Genomic DNA, 25,486 nt, shown 5'->3' on the forward strand with positions numbered 1-25,486 from the left:
ATTAAATTAAGTGCCACTGGTTCTCCTACTCAGACTGTGATCTGTTTGTGAATGCGCCACTAGGGGGCCACCGCAACACTTAATTACAAGGGGCACAGGGCAAAGCTGTGGAGAGAGATTCACAACAGGAGCTAATGTTGGCAGTGAGTTGATGATCGTGAAATGTGTCCTGAACACACCATTTAGTGCATATCTTAAGGTCTCTTTTTATTTTTCGTTGTGTCATGTGGGTATGTCCTGCGAACGTGAGACTGAACCCAGCGCTGGTTCCCCGTTGCGCCCGCTTCCTGTGCTCGAGCCGCTGCTCCGCTGACACCACAAACATCAACACGGGCAGAGCACCACATTCCTCTCTGAGTCCCTCTCAGCAGCCCATGCTTTCATCCTGAACCCAAAAGGGACAGCTTCCTTTCTCTCATCTCAGCAAAAAAAAAAAAAAAGTGATATTCCCTACAGTAATGAAAGTAGCTGCCCCCATTTAGGTATAGATTACTTCATGGGCAGTTTCAACCCAGGGGGGGCATAGCCAGAATCCATTTTTGGTGGGCACAGAAGTCCAGTTCATGCTATTCTTGTCTTGATTCAAAATGATGAAGATGGTGTAAAAGCACTAATAATAGCAATAATGATAATAGTAATAAAATGATGATAATGTAATGTTAAGTGGTCCTATTTATACAAATCAGGGTCTCTGTCTGGGGTACTTCAAAATACATGCGTCCATCTATTGGGGTGTGGAGTGCGGGGGGGGGGGGGGCAAAGGGGGTTATGCAAGCTTTATGACATTTTACAAGAGGAAGAAGGATCAAATTCAATGTAACTACATGCTCTGTCTTTACAACAAACAAGTGGGGAACCAATGCATTTGCAATAAATATTTCCTATAGCAAATTTGACATCTACAGCAAATTCTGTAGGCGAATTGCTCTAGGAACAAGATTTCAGTGTGTGTTCTAGGGTTTGCTTATGCAAAGGGTTTACTACATCAATTATGAATCACAAGTGGACCATTGGAATAACTTTCCCCTGACTCCCAAGCCCCAGGAGTTCTGACTCTCGATTTCTACTCCATGCCTCACTAATAGCACCTTGCTTAAGCTGACTCTTTTCGCCTCATAGGAAAACAGGACTGGACTTCTGTGCCGGACCTGAACTGGATTCTGATTATGGCCAGGACCCAGCAGGACTGGCTCTGAAGAACACAAAAAACACTCACCATTAACTGGACACTGGAACTGGACTTTCTTTTCTGGAAAAAAACAAGGAGAACAGACAGGAAAGGAGAGTGAGAGAGGCAGCGAGCAGAAGCGGAGTGAGGCAGCAAGCCACAGAGAGAGAGAGGCAGCCTGCAGGTGCCAAGAGACATCTACACAGCAAGCAGAGAAACGCAGAGCAAACAAGAGCAGCCCAGAAGCCAGGGGGAAAGGAGAAAGAGAGACAGCAAGCAACACAGAGCAAGGCGGTAGAAATCAACCGCATGCACCGGAGAAACAGTAAGCAAGAGAGAGACTGAGAGAGGAGCAGAGAAGCAACATGCAACAGAGGGAAACAAACAGCAGAAAGGAGGGATGCAATGGCAAAAGGTAACAGGGCAGGGAGCATGAGGCCATAAGCAAGAGAATCAACAGGTGCAAGAATTGGAGACACCACATAGGGAAAGCAGGGAAGAAGCAGTGGCTGGATAAACATTCAGCAATTAGCAGGAAGAGGGGCAAACTGGGCAGTTGAGAAGGAAAGGTCTATAGGGTAATGATAAAGGGCAGCAAAAGGGGAGGGGGGAGGGGGAGTGGCAGTGAAGAGACCAAAACAGGCAGAAAAAGCGTCAGAGACTGACAGACTGACAGAGAACGAGACAATGAGCTGCAGGAGATAGTCAACAGGAAGTAGGGCAGGAACGTGAACAAGGGAACAATAAACGGTGGCAGAGAGGAGCAGTAAAAGTTAACAAGCAGCAGAGAAGGATAGAAATCAGCAGAGACGCAGAAGCACTGAGCCATAAAGAGGGCGCAAGCAAGATAGGGAAAGCAGAAACGGCAAGGGGCAGCCTGCGAGAAGGAGAGAGAGAGAGCGAGCAGTAGAATGAGACAGTTCAGAGAAAAGCAGGTTCAGAAAGGTGCCCTGAGAAGTGAGAGAGACAACAGAGAGTGAGGGAGAATAGGTAACAGACTGAGTGAGCAGCACACGGTGATAGTGCAGCAGTGGTGTTAGAGGTGAGTACACAGAGTGAGAGTGGCAGAGTGTGCAGTGGCGGCAGAGGTGAGTAGCATGGAGTGACTGCGTGGGTAATGATGCGAGAGGTGAGTAGCATGGAGTGACTGCGTGGGTAGTGATGCGAGAGGTGAGAAGCATGGAGTGAGTGCATGCAATGGTGTGAGAGGTGAGTAGTAGCAGCATGAGTGATAGCTGTGCAGTGAGAGATACTGGGAGTAATGGAATAGATGAGTAGCATGAAGTGATAGTGTCACAATGTAAGCAGCAGAGTGAGAGGTGAGTAACATGGAGTGATAGTGTAAGTAATGGAGGGTGAGTAGCATGAAGTGACAATGTGAGCAGTGGAGTCAGGAGTGAGTGGCACGAAGGGGGAAGTGCATAGCACAGATTGATAGTGCGGGTAGTGGAGCCAGAGGTGAGTAGCACCAATAGTGTAAGTAGTGGAGTCAGAGGTGAGTAGCACGGAGTGATAGTGTAAGTAGTGGAGTGAGAGGTGAGTAACATGGAGTGATAGTGTAAGTAATGGAGGTGAGTAGCATGAAGTGGTAGTGCAAGCAGTGCACTGCGAGGTGAGTAGCACGGAGTGGCGTGCGAGCAGTGGAGTCAGGAGTGAGTGGCACGAGATGGGAAGCGCGTAGCACAGAGTGACAGCGCGGGCAGTGGAGCCAGGGGTGAGTAGCACGGAGTGATAGTGCGAGCAGTGGAGTGAGCATGGCAGCGGGCGCGCACAGCACACGGGAAGCAAAAGGCTCCCACGGAACCCATCAGATTCCTGGCAGTAGATATAAGCTGTACAGTGAGAAAGGAGACTTCAGCTCCCTAACAGTTTGCCATTCTTAGGTCCAGTTGTCTTGCGTGGTGACACTCAACTCTGCTCAGGATAAACAGGGAATACCACTTTGCTCTGGTCACACCTTAGATAACAGAGTCCCCCTGTTCAACTGATATTGTGCAAGCTATATGTATTTATTATGTATTTGTTCTTACTTTCTGCTATTTAAATGGTGAGCAAATTGATTGGCTCTTCCTGGCATAGATAGTATCGCTGTGGTTCCCATGTGGAGCTGCGGGTGTAGACCTATGCCCACCCACGCCTACAAGCCAGAGCTGCTATTTCTTCTTGAGTAGTGAGTGCTGCGGTCAGGCCCCGACAGTCGGAGCAATCCCGTAGCCAGCGGGCGGCCCTTACCTTCACGCCATCGGTCTTCTTGCTGCTACCGCTCTTTCCTCCTGAAGAGAGAAGGTACAGGGTTAGCAGAGCCAGGATGGGCACCAGAGACCACAGGACGAGCATCAGCATCTTGAGTGCACGGCAAGGGGGAAGGGGGGTGAGCCGTCCGCTTCTTCCGCAGGCGACGCCGCTCAAACCCAACTTCACGAACTTGCCGGGACCGCGACTCCTGCAGTCACCGCAGGTCGTGGGGGTCAACTCTTTTCAAGGCCTCTACCCCTTGGCTTCTGCCTCTGTGGGCTGTGCAGATTAAGTATGCGAGACGGTGGTGTACTAAGTTAAGAACAGCAGTTGCTATGTGTAAGAGAGCTATGCACAAATTCAAGGTTGCAGCCTGAGTTACTGGTTTCAGTGATTCAAGAAACCTCTGCTTTGCTGTCAGCAAGCCCTTGTTCTCCTGCTGTCAGTGCTAGGGAAATTGTCCGAGGAGTGTACCATACCCTGAAATAGAAGGCATGAACGAGTCAGTCTGGGCTTCAACTCCTTCCTGAAATCCCCCTCCCTCACTGGAGTCCTCCGCTGTTAATCCCACAGGTTTGAAATATACATAGGAGGCGAAACGAAATTACTCTCCTTCTAATTTTAGTTCCGAGCTCACGTGGTGCAGCCCTCTCGGACAGACAGCTGGAGACCCCCCTGCCTTCACCTCCGCTCCCGCCTGTCACCCTTTCCTAGACACCCCCCCCCACCCCCACCCCTCTTTCTATCTCGCACTAGAGAGGCCCTGCCACAATCCCGCGCTTTCCCCCCGTTACCACCTACATTGCCGGAGAGGTCTGGGGGGGGGGGGGGGGGTAAATTGTGGCAATTCAAAAACGTTCCCGGTTAAACTGAGCACTGGGAGTCTGTGCGATCACTGTCTCCGTTCCTTGCCCTCATCAGCACGGGCCTATCACCCCCCATTAACCACCACTGGCACCCCCCCTCCTACATCATGCCTCCCCTGCGCTGAGAATCAAGCAGCCACTATTGCACTTACTCAGAAACCCCTTTTTCCTATCTCTGAGGAAAGTTTGCTGTGATGTCACCTTTCATGGGGCATTTTATTTATACTTTTTTTTTTTTTTTAAATTAAAACCGGGGAAAGCGGTACCGCAGGGAGGATATCGCAAATCACATGCAGGTTTTCAGGTACCGCTCGGGTTCTTCCTGTTTCACGGCGCGCAGCCTGCCAAGTTACCTCCTGTACAGTAAACCGGTTCGCCGTCGACCCCTTCCCCCTGGTGATGCGCCCAGCACCCGACCTGCCTGTGTCTGTGCACCTGGCGTGGAGGGGGGGACGGAGGGTCTCATTCAGTCCTGATTCGGCAGGTGGAGGGTGAGGCGGGTTTTTTTTCCCCTCATGTCACACCTGCAGTAACTCTATCGCCTGCCACAACATTTAAATCTCCACATCATTCCCATGCTGCTTCCCTCTTCTTTTTTTTCTTTTTTTGCTGTTGCTGCTGCCTTAAGTATGTGGTGCTGTCTGCAGAATCCAACATTGCTTTGGGCCTCAAAGCACAGAAAAACGTCTGACATTCCCTGCAGTAGGACCAGCCAATGGGGGCAGCTGGAAAGCTCCCTTTTGGGGTTGTCAGGAGACGTCCAGCACACACACTTTCTTTCCATGTGCAAAAATATTTTCGAAAGAAATCCATTTGATTTCTCTAGCCGGGGAGTGACTTGTGAATGCTTGGCACTGAGTGGTGCCACCTTACTCATCCGTACACAAACATACCCCTCACGTAGACTTTACTCAAACGAGGGTGAAACGGTGCCTTTTTTTTTTTTTTTGCAGACAGGAATAGCTAAGGCCCTTCATGTTTTGAAAGACTTTCCATTGCATTGCATCGGAGGGAGGAGAACCAGGATTACAAATACCAAGGCTTATTAAAGTTAAAATAAAACAAAATCATTCACTGCTGTAGATGGCCTTTACGATAAGGTTTCCAGGCTGCTAGCCCCACTCTGTTATGTTCTGTCTCTGATAAATGGTTGCTGGGTTCAGCTTTCCACTGTGTAATATACACAGTTTCTCTCTCTCTCTCTCTCTCTCTCTCTGACTAACATATAGCTGGGATCCTTCTCTTTAATAGCACTGTCTCTACGTATAAAATATTCCATCTCCTTTTGTTATAACATTCACTCTGGTAGAAGGACTACTACCTCTATATAATATACACACTCACTTTCTCTATGGCTGCTGTACCCAAGTTTCATCTGTAAATTGACTCTGCTATAAGGCTGCTGTACTCGGGCTCCCTTCCTGTAATAACACTCTCTCTTTGGTATGCTTGAGCTCCCGTTCTCTCTCTTACAGAAGGCTGCAATGAAATACGCCAAGATGTGTAAGTGTTGTTCAAGGCTGTCCTGTGCTGCAATCTGATTGGCTGGCAGAGCTGCTTTTTTTTTTAGTGATACGGTATTTGGGGTATCAATGTCCAGATAAAAAGTGAGAGTGACTGCATTTGTAACACTGACCATTGAAATCAAACACAAAGCGAGAAAACCAATGCAAAATATTATTCCTATTTCAAAAAAACACCAGCACAGCCCAGGTCAGGGTCAGTCATGAGGTGGGCAATGGTAAAAAGCATGTCATCCACACAAACCGCCTGCCTGAATATTGCCCCCCCCCCATAATGCGGGTTCCACTGGGGCGCATGCAATACCCATGCTGCAGCAGGGGCATTTCTGGGGTTAACGTTAGCCTGGGGATGAAAACTTTGCGCATAGCTTTGGATTTTCAATACGATGCACATTGCTTTTGGCTGCAAGTCTCTGCAGGGCAAACTTTTCCCTTGGGGCAATTTGCAAAGGAAAAGAGTGCATGCGTGACTTTCCAACTGAAAGTTGGAGCAAAGGCCAAGGGGTATAAAAAAACAAAAAACAACCACCCACGGACCTTGCAGCAAGGCAGGAAGATTGAAAATTGCCCTCCCAGGGAGGCGGTGGTGGTGGTGGGAGGCAGTTTTGAACAGCTCGCATAAATGCTGCAGCCAATTTTCAAAAAGAAACCACTAATGTAATTTCCCTTTAAAAATTTGGCAGCTGCGATGCATGCACACTGGAAGCCTCCATATACTCTGCACCTGCTGTCTGTGCAGACGGCCAGGGCAAAATAGCGCACACACTTTTGAAAATCAAATGTACATGTTCTGTTTTACTTCCCAGACCCAAACGCACCCACAGGAATGCCTCTCTTTTTACAAGGCTAAAAGGATGTGTGCTCTGGAAGCCCCCCATCTTACTGTTAGCCAGAGAAAAGAGGGCAATTCCCAAACAGGCCCAGTTTATTCAGATAAATTAGTATTTACCTGGGTAAATGGCTTCGAAAATTACCCTCCTAAAACTTAGCTGGTGACTGATGCCCCATAACACACAAAACATGGCGTGAAAGCCAACGGTTTCGTTTCCATGAACAGTCATGAATGGGTCTTTATAATATTGCAAATAATGACAGAAGGTGCTGCGGCATGATCGCAATCTTGATACACACGCATGTTGTCCATCAAGCTGAAAACAAATTTCGCTTGGGAAGAAAGAAGTTCACCACCACACTGTCAATGGTCTTGAAAGAGGATGGGCTTTGCTCAGCCAGCCAAAAGCGACCTCGTTGACCGCTGATAAGCCATTGCTAACCATACGCAAGAAGAACCACACCAACATCTATGAACCTGTGGAACAAGGATGCTGCGCGACCTTAGACCAAGGTGCAACTCTCTAAAAGGGGGCAATGTGTCTCAAGATTTGTAAACCTATGATTTGTAAACCTAAACCAAAAAAAAGGGTCAGATGTAGAGTGAAATGTATTGGGACCAAGGACATTGGAACACCTACCAGAGAAATTGCGGGTAGCCAGCATCGTGGTAAGAATAGCCCCCTAAATTAAGATGAGACAAAGAAATATCACTGCGGCACCAGTGCTACAGTACATTATTGTCACAGAACTACTCATGACAATGTTAAACTACAGTGTAGGAAATAATATACTGGTATACAGTTTTGTTACCAGACTATAAGTATGACCTGTGATCAGGGCTACCAACTCCTGAAAATGTTTTTTTTTTACTGACAAACTTTTTTATGGACACATTTTACAGTTGCCATTTTGTGCACAGCCACCAAGATTCACCCCTTTATGCACTGAGAGGCAGTTCCCAGCACAGTGATAGCACCGGAGACACAGGTCCTGTCATGCATAACATTTTTACTGCCATGAAGTAATTTTTACATACATCATTTACGTTTAATCGACTGTCGGTAAATTTACTGACAGATGGCAAGCTTGCCCGTGACGCAGTCGTATTATTTTAAGGGGGAACTACTAAAGCAATTGTGCACGAGTGTGTGTGTGTGTGTTTGCGTGTGTACAAGTCCTGAGATTTGTTACTGAAAATTAAGAGAAAACCTTAGCCATAAGTCACCGGTATCATCTCCTCATTTTAAGTGCAGTCAAAGCCTGTCTTGCCTGAGGCCATCATTACACTGTCGGATGGTTGAGTTCTTTAAATCCTGTTATAGAGTCTTGCCAATAATTTAGACAGTCATAGTATTTTTTGATTTTATTCTTAAGATATTACAGTCAGTTGGTAAAAATGGTGTCATGTTATTCTGGAGATTTTTCAGGGTTTATACTTGAAATATTTTTTTTAGGGTGGAAAGGGAAGAAGAGATGATCTATAAGAGTGAGGAACCATTGGTTTTCTATCCATAGCTTTTTATTGGGTCTCATTGGGTGTAAGACCTATAACATCTATTTTTTTCTGAGTATAGGTTTTAGCAATATCTTCTGCACAGATTGAGTCCTTCACTACAGCAGTTCTGCCTTCGATAGTAAATCCTCCCAGCTTTAGCAGAGACAAAAAAAAAAGTTTCGAGAACCAGCACGCTGTCAACCCTGTAAAAGAGGATGCATTCCAGGCCCAGTGATCATCTCACAGGACACAGATTGTAATTCACCAGTAATGCAAAGCACACTAGACATATGGGCACAAAATCAAGAACAGTCTTAGTTTTATTAAATTTGAAAGATAAAAGAAAAACATAAGCAACCCATTTCTTGTCCTCTCCAAAAAAAGGAGGGGCAAAGGGAGATTTCTCTCCAAATTACCTTTAGCTTCCTCCTGGCATTGAACTTCTTCAAGCAATCCACTGTCTCCTGTCTGTGCATGCAGGAGGCCACTGTGGAGCGATGCTGAAAGACAGAAAGCAAGAAGAATTTTTGGAGGGAGGTTTAGAAGTCAGCAGGTATCACGACACAGGGCCACTCTAACAAAACAAACTCCCCAAACTGAATAACAAATTGAAAAAAATACTGGGTTATCAACTCATCCCATTTTTAAATAGTTCGAGGGGGGCTAGTGGATAGTTCAGTGGATAGGTGCAGGGACAGAGAATGTGTCACTCGAATTCCTGCATAAACCGTACATATAATTTGACCTGCCAGAAAGCCCCTATAAAAGACCTAAATTAAGAATTTTGTCTTCCTCTTCCTCCATTTTGTGGAAAAGCCACCACAAGATGGAGGCAGAGGAAGACTGAATTCTCAGCTGCTGCAATTCTGAAAAACTGAGTGGATTCTGTTATTTCAGGGCTGGGTCCCTGTTGAGAGCTATGATGAAGTAGATTTTTACTTCAAAAATCTTTTTTTCTTCTTTGATCTTGTGTTAATTTTTCTCCTGGAGACAGTTCTTGATTAAAACCATATCAGCTTGAAGTGTTTTTGTATCCGTTTTGTGTGTGTGTGTGTGTGTGTGTGTGTGTATTTGAAGCTATTCTTGCTTTTTGAGCTCCCAGAATTTTGTGTTAATGATTTCAGCTCTTGCAGTCTATTACCTGATCTAAATTTACGAATGGTGACCTATTCACAACCAATATGAGTACTCTGCCTGAACTGACTGTGCGAAGAATTTTTTGACGGCCAGAAAATTATTACTGACCTATGTGCAACCACCTTTTTTAGAGACAGTTTTATGATTTCATTGTTTTATGTGGAAGCTCTGACTCTTATCTGCTTGTTTGTGCCACGTTGCTCAAACTATCACCACAACGTCTGGGAAGAGTTACTACCTTACAGACTGATGCAGAAAGGTGTGTTCAGTTGAATGCACCTTACTGCCTGTACTTGAACACACGTTTTTTGTGTGCAAAACTTACTGCCAATGCAGAAAGAAGTTTTGCACGCAGAAAATGTGCATCCCTAAATGGGAATACTGTTTTGCGTCCCTGCATGGAAATCCTATGCAAATGAGGGCATTAAGCAGTATATCCCCCAATGCAGAGGGAATGCGTCTGGCCAGCGCACCTTTCTTAGTGCTGAAAACTTAATTCTTGGGTCACAGCTCTAGTTAAGTTTCCAGTACTACTGCACTGGCATTTAGAACCGCTAAAAAAAAGGGGGAAAATGTTTTAAAAATGTTTTTAAAAAAACATCTAATTAATACCTTCTTAAGACATTTTTTAAAGCCAAAGACTAATAAAATATAAAAATATTGTTTTTGAGAGCACTTACACTTCACACTTTTTGATTAAATTAAAAATGGCGAACACTTGAATTTGAGTTATAGCCAACACATGGTTATTACTTATATTAGTGCTACCGGACACCAGAGTACATTGCACCAATACAGTTCCCCGATTTGTGTGGGGGTTTTTTTTTAATCGTTTTATAATAACCTGCACACCTTAGGGCAGGTGAGGTGTTCCCAGGGCCATGTTCTGGATAAAGTTTGGAAAGCAACACCTGTAGACGGAAAATCACTGCCCAAAACTACAAACCACAGCCACAGCAGGCTGAATCACTTTTCATCAATACTTGCTTTTTTTTTTTTTTTTTTTTTTTTTAGTAACTTTATAAAATTAATGTTCACATCACTAACCCAGGGGAAGGTGTCAGGAAGCCCTCTGATCATCCATGTCACTGCTTCCAGCAACAGCTGTTAACCATCTCTTAAATGCTACAGAGGTTAGCATGTGTAATTCTTCCCTTTTGCACATCCTACTATTTAGCCATCCTAGAAGGAGGGCAATGAGCTTACTGATATCCAGGGATGTTTCAGAGCTTCTGCCGCAGTAATCCTCTTGGATGGGTTGATGGTCAGCATCTTATTGATGAGATCTTTTGCCTCTGGGGTGACAGTATCCCACTCAGGTGACGGGAACTGAAAAACAACCAAAGTACACATGTATAACAAATGGTAGTCATTTTTATATCTTTTTATTATTATTATTATTGAATATCAGTTTACACAACCAGCATGGCACATAACTCTTCCATTTACATACCAGCCAAGAACTCACATACACTTTAATAAACTTGATTTTTACATTTTTCATTCTTATCCATCCTCCCCTCTGCCCTTTTCATATTCATATTTTTTTTATCCCAGTCTCACCTCTTCCCTTACATAGAGGCATTAACAAACTACAGTCTCTAGATGGTACGGTTTGATACTATATTTTCTATATCCGTAAGATTATGTCCTTGTTTTTGGGTGTCTTCCCTTTTACAAACAATGTTTCCATTTTCTTTACAATAAAAATAATTTAAAAGATGGTCTTTCTTGGGGTGAATTTTGATCTCTTGTTTATGGGGCTCAAATTCTTAAAAAAAAAAAAAAAAAGAACAATGGTATATTTTGCTCCAGGACCAATATGGCTACCCAAACACAGTATGGCAGCTTTCTGCTGGCAACCACTTGTTTCTGGATGCAGTCTGCTTACTAGAGGCAGAGCATGAGGGGGTGGCAGTATGCGCAATTCTCTTATTCCTGGGCAGTAGAAGATGCCAAATGGCAACATCCCTTGTAACAGGGAAAAGGTTTAGATCTTTGTGTGCTTCCTCGTACTTGCAAAGAGATACCAGACCTCACTGCAGTAAGCAATGCAACCAGATCTTCAGTGGGGCAGAAACGCAGAAGAACAGTGCTACCAGCTAATAAAATAATACCTCAGTTAAAGGGCAGATAGGTCGAAGGGGGGAGGGGGGGGGGACAGGGACGGTGTAAGAACTGAAACATGCGAGAGGGTTACAAAGTAGAATGCCAGCCTTGGCACCAGGGAGAGAGGCAATGGCAAACGTTTCTATAAGAAAGGAGGTGCAGCAGATGGTAAGGAAAGAGGTAGAGCAACACATGCTTTGGAGACTTCCACTTACATCATAAGCGCCAGCTTTGATTTGTTGATAGAGCCTGTGCTGGTCCTCGTCCCAGAAGGGGGGGTATCCAACAAGCAAAATGTAGAGAATGACGCCTAGTCACAATAAGATAGACCAAAACTTATCAAACGCACACAAAGAAAAAGAGCTGAACCCCCTGTCTGAAGGAGAAGGCAGCAAGCATGCTATGAGAGACCCTCGGAGCATGTTTGCCGGAATTCAATCAGTTGACATTTAGACAAAGTCCTAAAACGGCAAGCTGCAAAAGGATTCTAGTTGGTCTTATACGGCCTCACCAAGTCTTTACTTCTGCTCATCACAAACTGCATGGTGAGTATACAGGAGGCACAGTAAGTGATTGCTCTAAGGCCCTTTCAAACCTGAGGAATCCATCTCCTCCCTTTGACTTGCTTTGTTTTATTGAACATTTTTAAACTGTTCTGCACTTTTAAATACTCATCAGGTTTGCCGAGAGTGTAAAATTAAAGGCAAGCCATTCCAAGCATTCTGGAATGCCGCCCCCTTACTGAATCTTCCATTCTCCTCTAGAGCAAGGCATGATGGGAGACGCCTACCTGTTATTTTGGTTTGCCTCAGGTAAAAAGATTAAAAAAATGTTTGGCTACACAAGGGCATTGTTTTAATCGCCAAGTGTCGAGAACATAGGTTTTGAGAAATGTGCAATAAAATGACTAGTTTTAATAATATTGCATTTCTGACTCGTAGGCCAAGATTCAAGTATTACGGGATTTTAATTCCATTCTGCTTCACAGCCTAAGAGTTCACATATATCACCTATAACAGTTCTTGGTTCACACATGCACCACAGAAACTAAAGCGAAGGGAGCACTCACCGCAAGCCCATAGATCCACAGGCTTCCCATATGGGTCCTTCCTTAGCACTTCCGGAGAGAGGTATCCTGGTGTGCCGGCGAATCCTGACAGACCAGATCAGAAAGTAACTTGCCATCCTCTCGCTGCTTACTTTAAGCTCTGGCGTCTACCTGACAGACATCCTAGCTGACCACAAACTTTGTTCTGAGTGGATTCAATTGCTGTTAAACTGTGGCTTCTGAGGTCCAATTGGTTGATGAAAAGTAAAAGATTTATGACGGAAACATGGCATTTTCCTTGCTTAGAGGAGATCTGGCAGGGCTGGATACAATTACCCAAACATAAGGGAACTAACTGGAAATACTTCCAATTCTTGACTGTTCAGGAGCTTGCTGCGTCTCATGTTCCTTCAGATCCTAGCATTTTCTATTTGCCACTTTCCTTTCCTAATAGCAAAATCATCTAAATGGGCTGCCAGTTCTATGCAGTGTCTGTCACATGATAGTGTAGGGTAATTAAGATTTGGTAAAGGACATTTTAACGGGGCTGATGGTGTTATATATGTGATAATGAGCATGAAATTGTAATTTAGTAATTCTTTCCTTTGGGTTCATAGTAATACTAATGTTTTACATAAAATAAAGAACATAGATTTGTCTCTAGGACAACTTAAGCAGAACTCAAGTATGAAGCTACTTCCCTCTTATCAGTTGCTGGGGCTTTTGGGGGTTTGGTTTTTTTTGGTGATCCAGTAACTAGATTCAAATTCTATTCCAATGTATTTCTATTTTGTTACCCTACAAGGTGATAACAGAATCTCGTATGGATCTTCCCAAAGGTAAGATAGGTTTTCCTTCATGGACCTCCCACGAGTTGCAGTGCTGGACATGTGATCCAGATTTTAACCAAACTGTTCTGCTGCCAGTCCTGTCAAGGTTTCTGCTCATCAGCATATGACAAGGAGCTGTCAAAAAGAAGTGTGGGAAAAACTAATCCACTCTGAGGTCAATATTCAAAGCCCTTTAGGCAGATAATTCACAAGTTATCCATGTAAATGGCAAGTTTTGGAATATTGAACCGCTTGTCCAGCTAGATTTTAGACGGGTATGTCATTATTCGCCTAAAATCTAGCCAGATAAAAAGAGATGTTCCAGGGATGTTCCAGGGAGGAGTTTAGTTATTTGGGTAACTTAGCCAATTTTTAAATATAACTTGCTAGGTTAGCCAGATAACTTTTGACGTACTTCAGAGCAGGTCTAAAGTTATCCAGCCTTGTGTGGCCGAATAACTTGCTACTTAACCGGATTTCTTCAAAGGATATCCAATAAGTAGTGCTGACAAAACAAAAAAACATAATAGTGAAAGGGGCCTATGGTCTGATTCTTTCCCCACCCCACAAACAAAATGTGTATATAGCCCCATCGGGCCATGCACCCCTATTCCCAAACCCCTCCTAAATAAAACTGCTACGGTTCACAGGTCACCCCCCCAAAAAAAAAAATTATATCTTAATCTTGCTTCCTCCCCAGAACCTCCCGTGTTCCCCCCCCCCCCCCCCATCCCAGGTCTCCCATCCCACCCCTTCGTTACCCAAAAAAAGAAAACAACGCCAGGAGTAGAGGTCTAACCAGCACTGCTTCTATCAGAAGGCTGTGGCCCGGGCAAATGAGATTGCGAGTGAGCGGGAGGGTCATGGGAGGTCAGGTTGGGGGGGATACACGGCCTGACAGAGCTATATATAAAATTTCAGGTAGGAGTAAAGAATCAGTCCGCAGGTCCTTTTATTTTTTTTTGTTTTGTTTTGCCAGCGCTATTTAACCAGATATCTTTTGAAGATATCTGTTTAGCAAGTTATCTGGCTACACATGGCTGAACAACTGAAAACCAACTATTTTCTAACATAGCTGGTTAAGTTGTTTTTTTTTTAGTTTATCCAGCTACTGAATCTGGACCTCCCTGACTCTCACCTGTGTACTGTAATCATCTCTATGAATCCAGCATGAATGGGAAAACAGAATGGAGAGATAAAGCGACAAAAATAAGGTAGCGCTGTAAGGTACAACGTAATGTTCAAACTCACCAAACCAAGCTTGCTGTTCCCCTTCCACCTCGATGGCCAAACCAAAGTCCGCCAGCTTGACTGCTGCTCCTTTTAGTTTAGATGCCAAAAGCAAGTTCTCAGGCTTTGGGGAAGAAGCGAACGTAAAGGAAAGGAGAGGGAGAAAAAAAAAACTCTCTTAGGGTCGGATTCATTAAAGCTTTTGTCCCTACAGAGAAGAGGCTCAGTGAACCAGGCCCTTAGTTTGACTTCAGACAGTCTTCCAAGCAAGGGCAGCTGGGAGCTGTCATCAGAAGCTTAGGTCACATCATTCTGAACAGCCAGGAGCGAGACAGGAAGCATTTCATGCCATGCATTGACCATTTGTCATTTCACTTTCTTTTCAGAGGACTCGGTGAACCCACAGGATTGTGACCACCCTCAAGCTATCTGGCTGAATCACCTTTGAGAAGCAGATGTCTGAAACAATTTGCCTTCCTGCCAATTTTAGGAATCAGAGAATAAAATATATTCTACTCAAATAAATTGGCACCAGAAGACAGCAAATATTCCGTGTCTTGGGCTACCATGTCTCCTTTGCATTTTTTTTTTTCTAGACTATCTATCCATCTTGTTTTCCTAAGTCCAGCAAAATAGATGCAATGTTCTTCTGACCCTCCTGTCCTTGCTCTGCAGAAGACGTCATTGCATGGAATGCCTCTTCGATCCCTGGCCTTCCTGAAACATTATGTCCAAGAAGAAACCACTACAAGAGCATTAAAGTTTTATGTTCATACAAAACACTTAGGCAAGGCAAATACAAGTCTAGAGACAGGGAAATGGTATGAACAGTAATAGTATTGCAAAGTTTTCTATTTTGTCTGTTTCCTCCTGTGCCCATTAAGAATGGTGTTTCAAAGTGAGCAGATTGTGGTAAATCGATTTTGCAGTTAAGATACCAGGCCATCAAGAAAACTTTCAGGAGATCATGTTTATTTGTGTTTGTATGTGTCTTGTTAGATTTAACATTAGAAACACTTTTATTACAATTTGTGAGCAGGGTACCCTAGGTATACCTTTAGCCTTGCACCCACCACCACCACCACCACCCCATTAACTTTTAAAGCCTTAAGCCTCCCTGATATTTTGAAAATTAAATTGAACCGTCATGATCACCCCACAACCACCCTTCCCAGAATGATCCTGGAAAAATACATAAATGGACATCGGAAGGTCCATATTCAAAAGCATTTAACTGGATATTAACCGGCTGAATTCTAGCGGAATAATAAGTTAGCCGGATAAGTTAGGGGTTGTAATTGGAAGGAGCTGAGTTAGCCGGATAAGCTATCCAGCTAACTCCAGTATCCAGTAACTTATCTGGCTAACTCTGGTCAGCCCGCAGATCTGTCCTAACGTTAACCAGATAAACTTATCCGGCTAACTTTAAAACAGCCAGATATATTCAACAGCTGCGCCACTGAAATATGAAAATATGGGTTAAATTAGCTGGATATGTTTATCTAGGTAATTAGCCAAGCTGCACAGCGACTGAATATGGACCTCCATACCTTTATAATATAAATGTTTTAGAAATCATGTCACAGTATCTGATGAATGTATTGTCTGTGATTTTTTTGGCAGTAGGCTGCAAATAGAATCAAGAAACACATTCATTTATAAATTAAGAAATCCATCCCACATTGGCAAAAGGTAATCTCTGAAATGGCTGACTGGCTCAGCTAGGATGTTTCCTCTTACTTCTCCCCCATGTAAAAAAAAAAAAAAAAAAAAAGGATGTCAAATTATGGTATTTCCTCAGTAACAGTGACACAAGCACACCTTTTGACGTAACACAAAACCCTGTAATAAAAAAAGGCACCCAGAAGCTACACAGTAAACCTGTTATGCCAACACAGCACTACTGTTTTGCTATGACTACAGCTGATTTTTGGGATCCCCCCCAGAAGCTGCTGCCCTAGGCAACCACCTGGTTTGCCTAATGGTTAAGGCAGTCCTGTCTGAGAGGAAGGCAGATTTGCCCTCCCAAGTCTAAGGTGGTTTATTTCACTGATGGCTGACACAGACGAGGCATCCTGAATGAGAAACGTCGGCTTCTTCGTGGCTTTTAGATACCACGGCAGATCTTCGGCAGAATATGTTGAAAACGTAAGTACTGAATTAGGCTTGCTTCCGACTGTTAGACAGCACCTCTACAGCTACTCTAGAGGAAATTTTCTCTGTGGGAGAGTGTAATTTTCTAGCAAATTTTCAGGCTTTTTATAAGCCATAGTGTGCTATTAAACACATTCCACATAGCCAAGGAAAATAGAAAGAAAGATTAAGGAAGCAATGCAAATGTTCAATCTCCTAAAACGATTCTCTCTTGTCAGAATTGTATTTAACAAAGTCCAGTATAAATACAATTGGATTTTAAAATACTAAAGTTTAGTTGTTCAGTCACGTTATTTGTTTTTTTGCATGTCTTCCACTGAGGTCCATAAATCCAGGGTCCCCGTGTTGCTACTCGGCATCCCGTAGAGCTCACCAAATAGCGGTAGTCCCAATTGCCTTAGGTGCAGTGAGGAAGATCAGAAAGAAGCTCCAGGTTGTCCTCTTTGTGCTGTCCACAGTTGTGACATTCTACAAGTTCTAGAAGGAAGTTATCTTTGTCACATTGCCTGTTTGCTAAGATCCAAGTGCAGGGTCAGGGCTATGAACTGAGGATGCTCCCCTCTTGGACTTTTGGATGAGGTTAAAAAACTGTACAATATGCAGGAGGAGGGCTAACGTCCCAGCATGCAACCCCTTTAGGTTATGATTACATTATGACCATTGCCAAAGCAAAAGGGTTAAACCTCTTGCTAAAATAATAATAATTATATATATATATATATATATATATATATATCAAGTATTAAGAAGGGGCATAGGTTGGGCTGACAATTCAGTGGCTGGTTGGCAGTACAATTAAAAATGGCACCCGCCACGCTGAGGTAGGTGCCAAAGTGGCATTGCTGCAGCCTCTACCTCAGGTGTGGCCCGCACCATTATGTTGTGTGGCTGTAGGTTTTTATGGCCGTACAACATAATGGCATTGGCTGCACCTGAGGCAGGCATTGAGCATAACAGAGCCATTTTTAAATGTACTGCCAGTCAAGGAATCACTCCTGCTCTCTGGATAGCAGGGAGCCCCAATGAAGGAGTAAGTGGGCGTCAGGGACCTCCCCAGAATATTTTTCTAGAGGCGGGTGGAGGGTCAGGGGGGCCTGGGGGCCCTGGTTAGGCTTGGTTAAACCAGCCTGGGTCCAACATCATCTTTTTTCAAGGTGGGAGGGGGTCAGAGAGGCAGTGAAGGCCCTGGTTGTCATTTTTGTGGGGCAGGACAGGGCCGGAAGGCCTCGGGGAGGGCATTTTAAAACATAAAAAATAAATCCGACAATACTCAAACGTTTTCTGGTATTTTCATCGAAGTGCATTTTCGGTTTGTCTGTTTGGAATGCACCGAAAATGGCCTCATGCGTTGCTTTTTTTTTTTTTTACATTTGTTTTTAATGAATGCACATTTCTATAACATTCTTGATATCAAGCAAGTACAAGAACGTGCAGCAGTGCACCTTGTGCACAACGCTGTGGATTTTAAAATGTTGCCTTATTTTCCCAGGAGGGAAAAAGTTTAAGACAGGAACATTCTAAAACTATACTTATTGTACAACTGGACAACAGAGAAAGTGGATGAAACCAGGACATCCAGGAGTAAAGCGGGTTCCAGATTTTTCCGGTCGAAAATTGCCATAATCATGATTGTGTCTCAGACCCTACTTTCCCTTGAATTAGCACTAACAAGAAAGTATAGATCCAAATCCTTTCCGCTCCTGGACACCCAGCTCCTGCTCCCTCTGTAAATGGGAAGCTTTCGGCGACTTAAGTTCTTGCATCTGTCACGAAGAGTTGCAATTTGGCCCTGCTCATCATGCAGTCCCACGTGGCCTGGAATCAGTCACCCTACTCCTGCGCCATAATCCTCCAGACAAATTGCACAGAGATAAACTGATGTCAGCAGCTATTGATTCCTAGGTATTACTGGAGTAATTTGTGTCGCTCCACTCACTGGTGAGACAGCTCCAATCTTGTGTGTGTTCTTTCGTTGTTGTCAGAGTCAGGCAGGCATCCACAGGGGAAGCCCAAGGCGGCAATTTTTACACTCAAGGGGGAAGCTCTGCCTTTGTTTTTAAGAAAATGTACAACCCACTAAATGGAACATTTAGAAAAACCCTGAATGATACAGCAAGAGACCCAACTGTATACAGCCTTCAGCATCTGATAACTGTAACTGATAAAGCCATCATTATATTCTCATGAGGTCCTGTCTGGCTCATTTATCTATCACTGGCTCAGAATAGGAGGAAAGGCTTATGGGGAGGTTAAAGAAGTTGTATCATGAGGCTATGGAGAATCCGTGGCATTGACTACAGACAGAGCCTCCCACACCTCTGTGCTCACCTTGAGATCCCGATGCACCACGCCCATCTGGTGGCAATGCAAGACAGCCTCCAAGATTTGCTGAATGCAGTGGCTGCAGGGAGAAAGACAGTTAACAAAGGGAGGAAGGAGGAGAGAAACCCAGAGACAGAAATGTGTACAGGTAATGGCAAGACAGACAAATACAGGGATAGTGAAAAAAGCGAAAGGCATTGATTGAGACAGAAGGGAGCACAGAGATAACCAAAGAGAATGAGAATAACTATTATTATAAGTTAGAATGGAGGAGTTATGGAACAATTATTCAGATGGTTCTAGCTTCTTTCCTACGAAATATGTTTGCAAAACGTTATACGACAATAAATCAAGAAAAAAAGATAATTTCCTGTTTTTGGCACTTAAATATAGAAAAAATATTAAGCACATTTTGTTTTTCCCTATTAGATTGCCAGGTTTGTTGACGTGCACTTATACACCATCCCTTACTGAGAAGGGGCATCTTACAATTTTTTCCAAACATTTGCAACATTTTTTCACACCATGCACAGCATAACATGACCTGTAAGAGGTGGTCTCAGAGCAGCGATTAACACTCACAAGAAATGGGATATACTGCAATGAGGAGGACACACGTTTAAGGACTGACTAAAGATGCATTATACAGAGGGCTTCTGCTGGGGTTTATCATAAAACTCTTACAGACCTGGGAACGTTTGAGTGGTGGTGGTCACTCTAAGATTGCAGTTGATTACCAGAATGAGGAGTGGAGGATCAGCTTTCTCTTTTCTATCCTTTCCCTGCTGATCCACACACTCTTTCTCTCTTCTACCTTCCCCCCCCCCAGGGATGAACCCTGCATATTCCTCTCCCTCCCATCCTAACCCCAGCATTTTTTGCTCCCGCCTGCCTATAAGTCACAGCTCCTTGACTTGTGCTTCCTCACTCGACCCTCAGCTGAGTCCCAAGTCCTGGAATCATTGAGTTGTGTCCGTTGCAGCTCCTCTTCAGTTCCTCCCCACATGCTGCTGCCTGCAGTGTGTGTGTGTGCGCTGAACGTACCTCTCTCCTCCTATTGCCCGCAGGCTTACTGAAGGGGAATGGCTGCAGCCACAAACAGAGAGGCTTGGACAGGGGCGGCTTGGCCTATCGGGGGATCAGGGGATCAGCCGATCGCTCCAGTCACGCGGTCAGCCGTGCGCGGCCGTGACAGAACAACGCTCGGCAGACCACGTGATGTGTCCTGGGCCGGCCTGGGCGGCGAATACCCGGGCCGGTCCGACATCGTGAATCCGCCGCTGGGCTTGGAGCAGTCTCCAGAATTGTACACCGTATTCCAAATGAGGTCTCGCCAGGGACCTATCCAGGGGCAATATCACCTCCCTTTTTCTGCTGACCATTCCTCTCCCTATGCAGCCAAGCATGTTTTTGGCTTTATCCGGCTGTTTGGCTGCCTTAAGATCATCAGATACAATCACCCCAAGATCCCGCAGCACTTTTGTGCTTAGAAGAATTAATGCAAAACCCTGCAAAAAAGTCATTCAGGTTTGCACAGCAAACCTGCCAAACCTAAACAGCACGGAACTCCCAAAACTCAAATAGCAACAACCCTCCCTATGAAAAGTCAGCAATGCAAGTATTACACCAGGTCCTGGGATAGCATTACTATTCTTACCAGCTGGGAAAAGGACCGAGCAATGGGCTGAGAACTAGGAAAACCACTTCACTCACTGACACTTATGGTGACCTTGTGATTGACCTCTCCAGGGCACCCGATGCATTATGCAAATGAGTAAAAAGGAGGCGCTAGGGAAAATTGTGTGCTCCTAGCACCTCCTCGGCAGTGGGCACCCAGGAAAGGTGGCTGTCAGAGGGGTAGGAAAACATACGCTCAATTTTACAAGAGTCCGTTTTCCTAACCTGTGTACAGCCAAAGGTTAGGAAAACGGACCCTTGTTAATTGAACATCCCTTTTCCTATCCTGACCATCAACACACTTTAAAAAAACATTTTTTTTTTTTTACCTAATTCCTTTCTTCATTCCATTAAGTCAGAGGAACTACAAAAAAAGCAGTATTTTCTGCTTTTCTATCAACTTTAGGGGCTGTTCAAAACTTAATGCCTGCTCCAGGGCAGGCATTCATTTCTGAGGGTAAAAATGCACACGTCGGGCGGGTAATAGCTAATAGCCTCATCAACATGAATTAACATGCGATGAGTGCTATTAGCTTTGTGAGGGGTTGGAGCGCACTGTATTGCATCGGCCCACAAATGTTTTATTAGTAATACAGCTCCTAGGGGGATAAAGAACAAGCTGCAGAACATAGAAACTACACAGTAGCAAAACACCTCATGATGGCCACACGCACAGAACACAGAAAAACTCTCACCAAACACTGAATGAGCGACCACAAATTGTAAAACTGAACTCATGTCCACTCCAGTTTCACTGAAGGGATGATTAGGAAGCAAAATAGTTCTTCCTTGCTGTGCTCTGTCGGCAAGAGAGACGCAACCCTCCTCCCTTCCTGTTCCCTGCACTCTGCCTGGGAGGGGAGGGGAGGGGTTGGGACAGATAGCAGAGGGCTGGGGAGGGGAAGGGTTGGGGCAGGTCAGACCTTTGTGTGCTCATGCACAGGGAAGCCCTCACTACTGCTGCTCTCTAGAACATCGCCTAAGTCTGCCTGATGGGACAGTCTGGCTCCGTTAGTTCTGCAGAGTGCAGATGATGTCAGAGGAATCCCAGAGGGAGAGAGAGAGAGAGAGAGAAAGAATCCAGCGGAGCAGTGGGTAGGGAAGGAACTGGAGAAAAGCCAGTGGACGGTTGAGCGTGCCAAGGGAAAACAGTTGGAACAGATGGATGAGATCTTTTAAAAATTGAAAAAGTTCTGCTAGGTGTGGGAAGAGTGCTGGGAGTGTAGGGAGAATGTGTGGCTGTGCTGGGGGAGTGTTACGACTCGGGGGGGGGGGGGGGGATCTGCTGAGATGGTGCTGGGACTGTGGAGGTAGCAGGGAACTGCTGCAGCTGTGGGTGGGGGAGGGACTTGGCTGTGGAAGATGGGGGGGAGGGCTATAGGGAACACTGCTGAAGGTTGTGCTGGGACTTGGCGGGAGGGCAGGCGAGCGTCCCGGGGGCTCTGATGGGCCTGTTGGGGGCGTGCTGAGAAATCAGAGATTACTGAGGCTGTGGGAGTTGTGCTGGCCCTATGGTGGGTGAGGGGAGAAAGCATTGTAAGCAGGGATTCTGGTAATCATTTTTTTATGAAAGGTACTGGTAGTGTGAAATAACCAAAAAAGCAACCCAATAAATGTATTTGTTCTTTCTGTAATTTGAAAACAAAAAATATAGCTGAATTAGCACAAGAAGTAACACCACCCTGAGGGCTTCAGCTCATTTCTGCTCCATTGCCTCACCTCAGTCCCCAGGTCCCGCAGATAAGACCAAGACAGAGCTGTTAGCCCAGACGGGGATTGTTTTAAAGGTAGGAATCTTCATTCCCAGGTAAAGAACTTGATTTCTAACAGGATGGCTATTGCATTCTGTTTTAGGGAGGGGGAGTAAAAAGAAATGCTGGTTAGGATATTCTGGGTGTGGCTGCACAAGAATGGCAAGACAGGGTAACTTGTGCCATCTGGTCGCTTACTATATTCTGCTGTCGCTTACCTTATTACAGTATTAACAAGATTAAAAATAAAACTTGAAAAGGAGGTTTGAAACATAGGGCTACCCATTTCAGCTCAGATTAATTCAACAGGTGAATCCAGTCCTGGTTTTGCCCCACTGCATGAATGGAGTTGCAATTCTGATTGTCCCATTGATTTCGCTTGGACATAAGAACATGCCATACTGGGTCAGACCAAGGGTCCATCAAGCCCAGCATCCTGTTTCCATCAGTGGCCAATCCAGGCCATAAGAACCTGGCAAGTACCCAAAAACTAAGTCTATTCCATGTTACCATTGCTAATGGCAGTGGCTATTCGCTAAGTGAACTTAATAGCAGGTAATGGACTTCTCCTCCAAGAACTTATCCAATCCTTTTTTTAAACACAGCTATATTAACTGCACTAACCACATCCCCTGGCAACAAATTCAGCACTGGGCCATAACCAGGAGTGGATCGGCCTGTTCGGTCAACCTGGGCTGAGTTGGCCGTCTTAATGCATAGGATGACTTGAAAAATGTAACAGATTCTACCTCAGTTCCCCATGGGATGAAAACAGATGCTTGCTGGCGATGATGAGATGGCATTACATAGAAATGTACAATTTGATGGCAGGTGAGGTGCAATTTAGTTCCACAGCTGGTTCCCCCCCCCCCCCCCCAGTTCTTCACAAGTAGGGATGCTCCGTGCTTTTCCCGGGCTTTTTTGAATTCCGTCACTGTTTTGTTTTGGATTTTTTTGCCTCCACCACCTCCACTAGGCAGCCATCCCCCACTTGACTCCCCAACAGGCTTGTGGCAAATTCACCCAGTTTCCTCGGTTTCCACACGTTCACCACATTCTGAGCAATTTTCTGTGCAACCACTTTGTTAAGTATAAAGCAAGGCCGTACCTAATGAAGATGTTTTAAAGAAGCCCAAACTTCTCAGGGATGCTTATTCTTATGGGAAAGGAGTAACTCAAAATAGCAAAAGGTTTTGCTCCACCGACATTCCTGGGAAAGAATCTGAAGAGCAGGAAAAGCTCACTGGATGGGAAAAGGATTTTCCTGGAGTGGCAGGGCCTTGATTCATGAAGGGCTTCTTCCCATTCTGTGCCTTTTGAAGCAGGCTCGATATCTATTTTTGGTTAATCTTATCGAGCATACGACAGCCTAAGGGCTTGCATCATCAAGGACTTTTCCAACATGCACAGAATGGGAGGGAAAGCTAGATGAATCTGCTTTTCCTCAGTACCAGTACAACTAAGAAGATAAGGACGTGCCATACTGGGTCAGACCAAGGGTCCATCAAGCCCAGCATCCTGTTTCCAACAGTGGCCAATCCAGGCCATAAGAACCTGGCAAGTACCCAAACATGAAGTCTATCCCATGCTACTGATGCCAGTAATAGCAGTGGCTACTTTCTAAGTCAACTTAATTAATAGAGGGTAAGTGCTGGGATTTTCCTACAAAGGAATTTCCCAGTGTTTGTGGCGGGGCCAGAATAAAGCACCCGGAGAGTGGCGCCTTGTTCACAAGACTGCCCTTTAGATGCACGACCTTAGCAGTGTTGCCGGGCACGAAATGTATAACAGACTGCTGAGAATGCACAAATGTCAGGCGTGCAGCCTTGCTCAACAAATGGATTTCCGATTCAAAGCAAACTGACATAAAGGGTTCTATTTTTATTACTGCAACTTCTCTAGTATACGGCAGGGCCAGTATTTCAGTTCAGAAAGCTTTTCACCAAGGAAATGGCTGAAGTGCTAAGCACAGTGTACAAGTTGTTCTCTGAAGCTTCTTTTTCAAGTGCTTTCCAGAGAATATTTGTCAAATGAGTATACACCACCATTTGCTTTTTTTTTTTTTTTCTCCTGTTACTTGCATTTAAACCATTTGCTCAGTCTTTCTGAACAAACAGGCTGCAGGTTTGGAAGAATGATGACTCCTCGCTGATGGAGATCCCGTGGAGTGACACCTGCTGCTCCCTGACATTTTGTATGGATGATTTATCCGTTCCTTCAGCCTGACTGAGCATATCTATAAGCCAAGTAAAAGGAAGTCATCTGCTCACTGCAGAAGCTAAGCACGGGATGGCTTGCTGATTTCCAAAGAGGCCGTCTTTCCGAGGCTCCTCCCCTCACAACGATGTCAATAGGTGCAAAGGAGATGTTTGCAATTTTCTAATTAAAAAAAAGATTTGAAATTGGATGGCAACACTGACCTCGCATCAGCCTCGCTGTAGTACTCCCTGGCTACAATGTCCTCAAACAGCTCTCCTCCCGTGACGCTGTGGGTAAAACATACACAAAATATCAGTGTTATCTGTTTCATCGTTTTGTGTCATCTGAAAAGGCACCAGAAAAACCTCCACCAAAATTGTGTTTTGTGTTAAGCTTGTTAGCACACGTTAAAAGCAGTACTGTATGCGCTATTAGTATATTATAAACATTGTAAAAATATAGCACACAATAAACAAAAACAAACAAATAAAATGATCTACACCGGAAAATGAAATGATAGAAATGCATAAATCCAAAACATGGCAACACGAACCATTTTTTTCCATACATGCTCCTAGTTACCAAGCACATATCAGTTAAGCATCACAGCACAACAAGGAATTAATCCTGCCCCATCTTGCACAGGGAGGCGTGGGAAGAGTTTTGCTGTAAAGATTAAAATCACTAAACTAAGCTTTTCACCCCAGTGAAAAAAAATGTATGGACAATTTCTCCTTCCTCTAATATTTTTTTTTATATAGAATATAATGGGATCATAATTTTCAAATGAATCTCAAAAAGCAGTGGACGTTGTTAATTTCACCTCTTTTTGCTGGATTTTGCACTATTTTTAATCGTGAAATGCTGCAAATTTGGCAGCTTGTGTATTTTTGTGCAAGAATGTTCTC

The 25,486-nt window shown here is 44.5% G+C and overlaps 1 protein-coding gene across 1 annotated transcript in view; it reads right to left on the minus strand.

Annotated features, from left to right (window-relative positions):
* CAMK2A (calcium/calmodulin dependent protein kinase II alpha) overlaps positions 1 to 24,859 on the minus strand; it is a 44,520-nt gene extending 19,661 nt beyond the window's left edge. Inside the window, exons 1-10 of the mRNA XM_029583866.1 lie at positions 24,800 to 24,859; positions 18,958 to 19,030; positions 14,497 to 14,599; positions 12,437 to 12,520; positions 11,583 to 11,677; positions 10,465 to 10,587; positions 8,538 to 8,621; positions 7,265 to 7,307; positions 3,401 to 3,441; positions 1,217 to 1,249 (exon numbers count right to left, since the gene is read on the minus strand). Coding sequence (XP_029439726.1) covers positions 1,217 to 1,249; positions 3,401 to 3,441; positions 7,265 to 7,307; positions 8,538 to 8,621; positions 10,465 to 10,587; positions 11,583 to 11,677; positions 12,437 to 12,520; positions 14,497 to 14,599; positions 18,958 to 18,984 — 633 coding nt within the window. The 5' untranslated portion in view covers positions 18,985 to 19,030; positions 24,800 to 24,859. The remainder of the gene's footprint in view (positions 1 to 1,216; positions 1,250 to 3,400; positions 3,442 to 7,264; positions 7,308 to 8,537; positions 8,622 to 10,464; positions 10,588 to 11,582; positions 11,678 to 12,436; positions 12,521 to 14,496; positions 14,600 to 18,957; positions 19,031 to 24,799) is intronic.
* Positions 24,860 to 25,486: the final 627 nt, after the last annotated feature.

This window comes from Rhinatrema bivittatum, chromosome 18 (genome assembly GCF_901001135.1).
Source record: "Rhinatrema bivittatum chromosome 18, aRhiBiv1.1, whole genome shotgun sequence".
NCBI classification, from domain to species: domain Eukaryota; kingdom Metazoa; phylum Chordata; class Amphibia; order Gymnophiona; family Rhinatrematidae; genus Rhinatrema; species Rhinatrema bivittatum.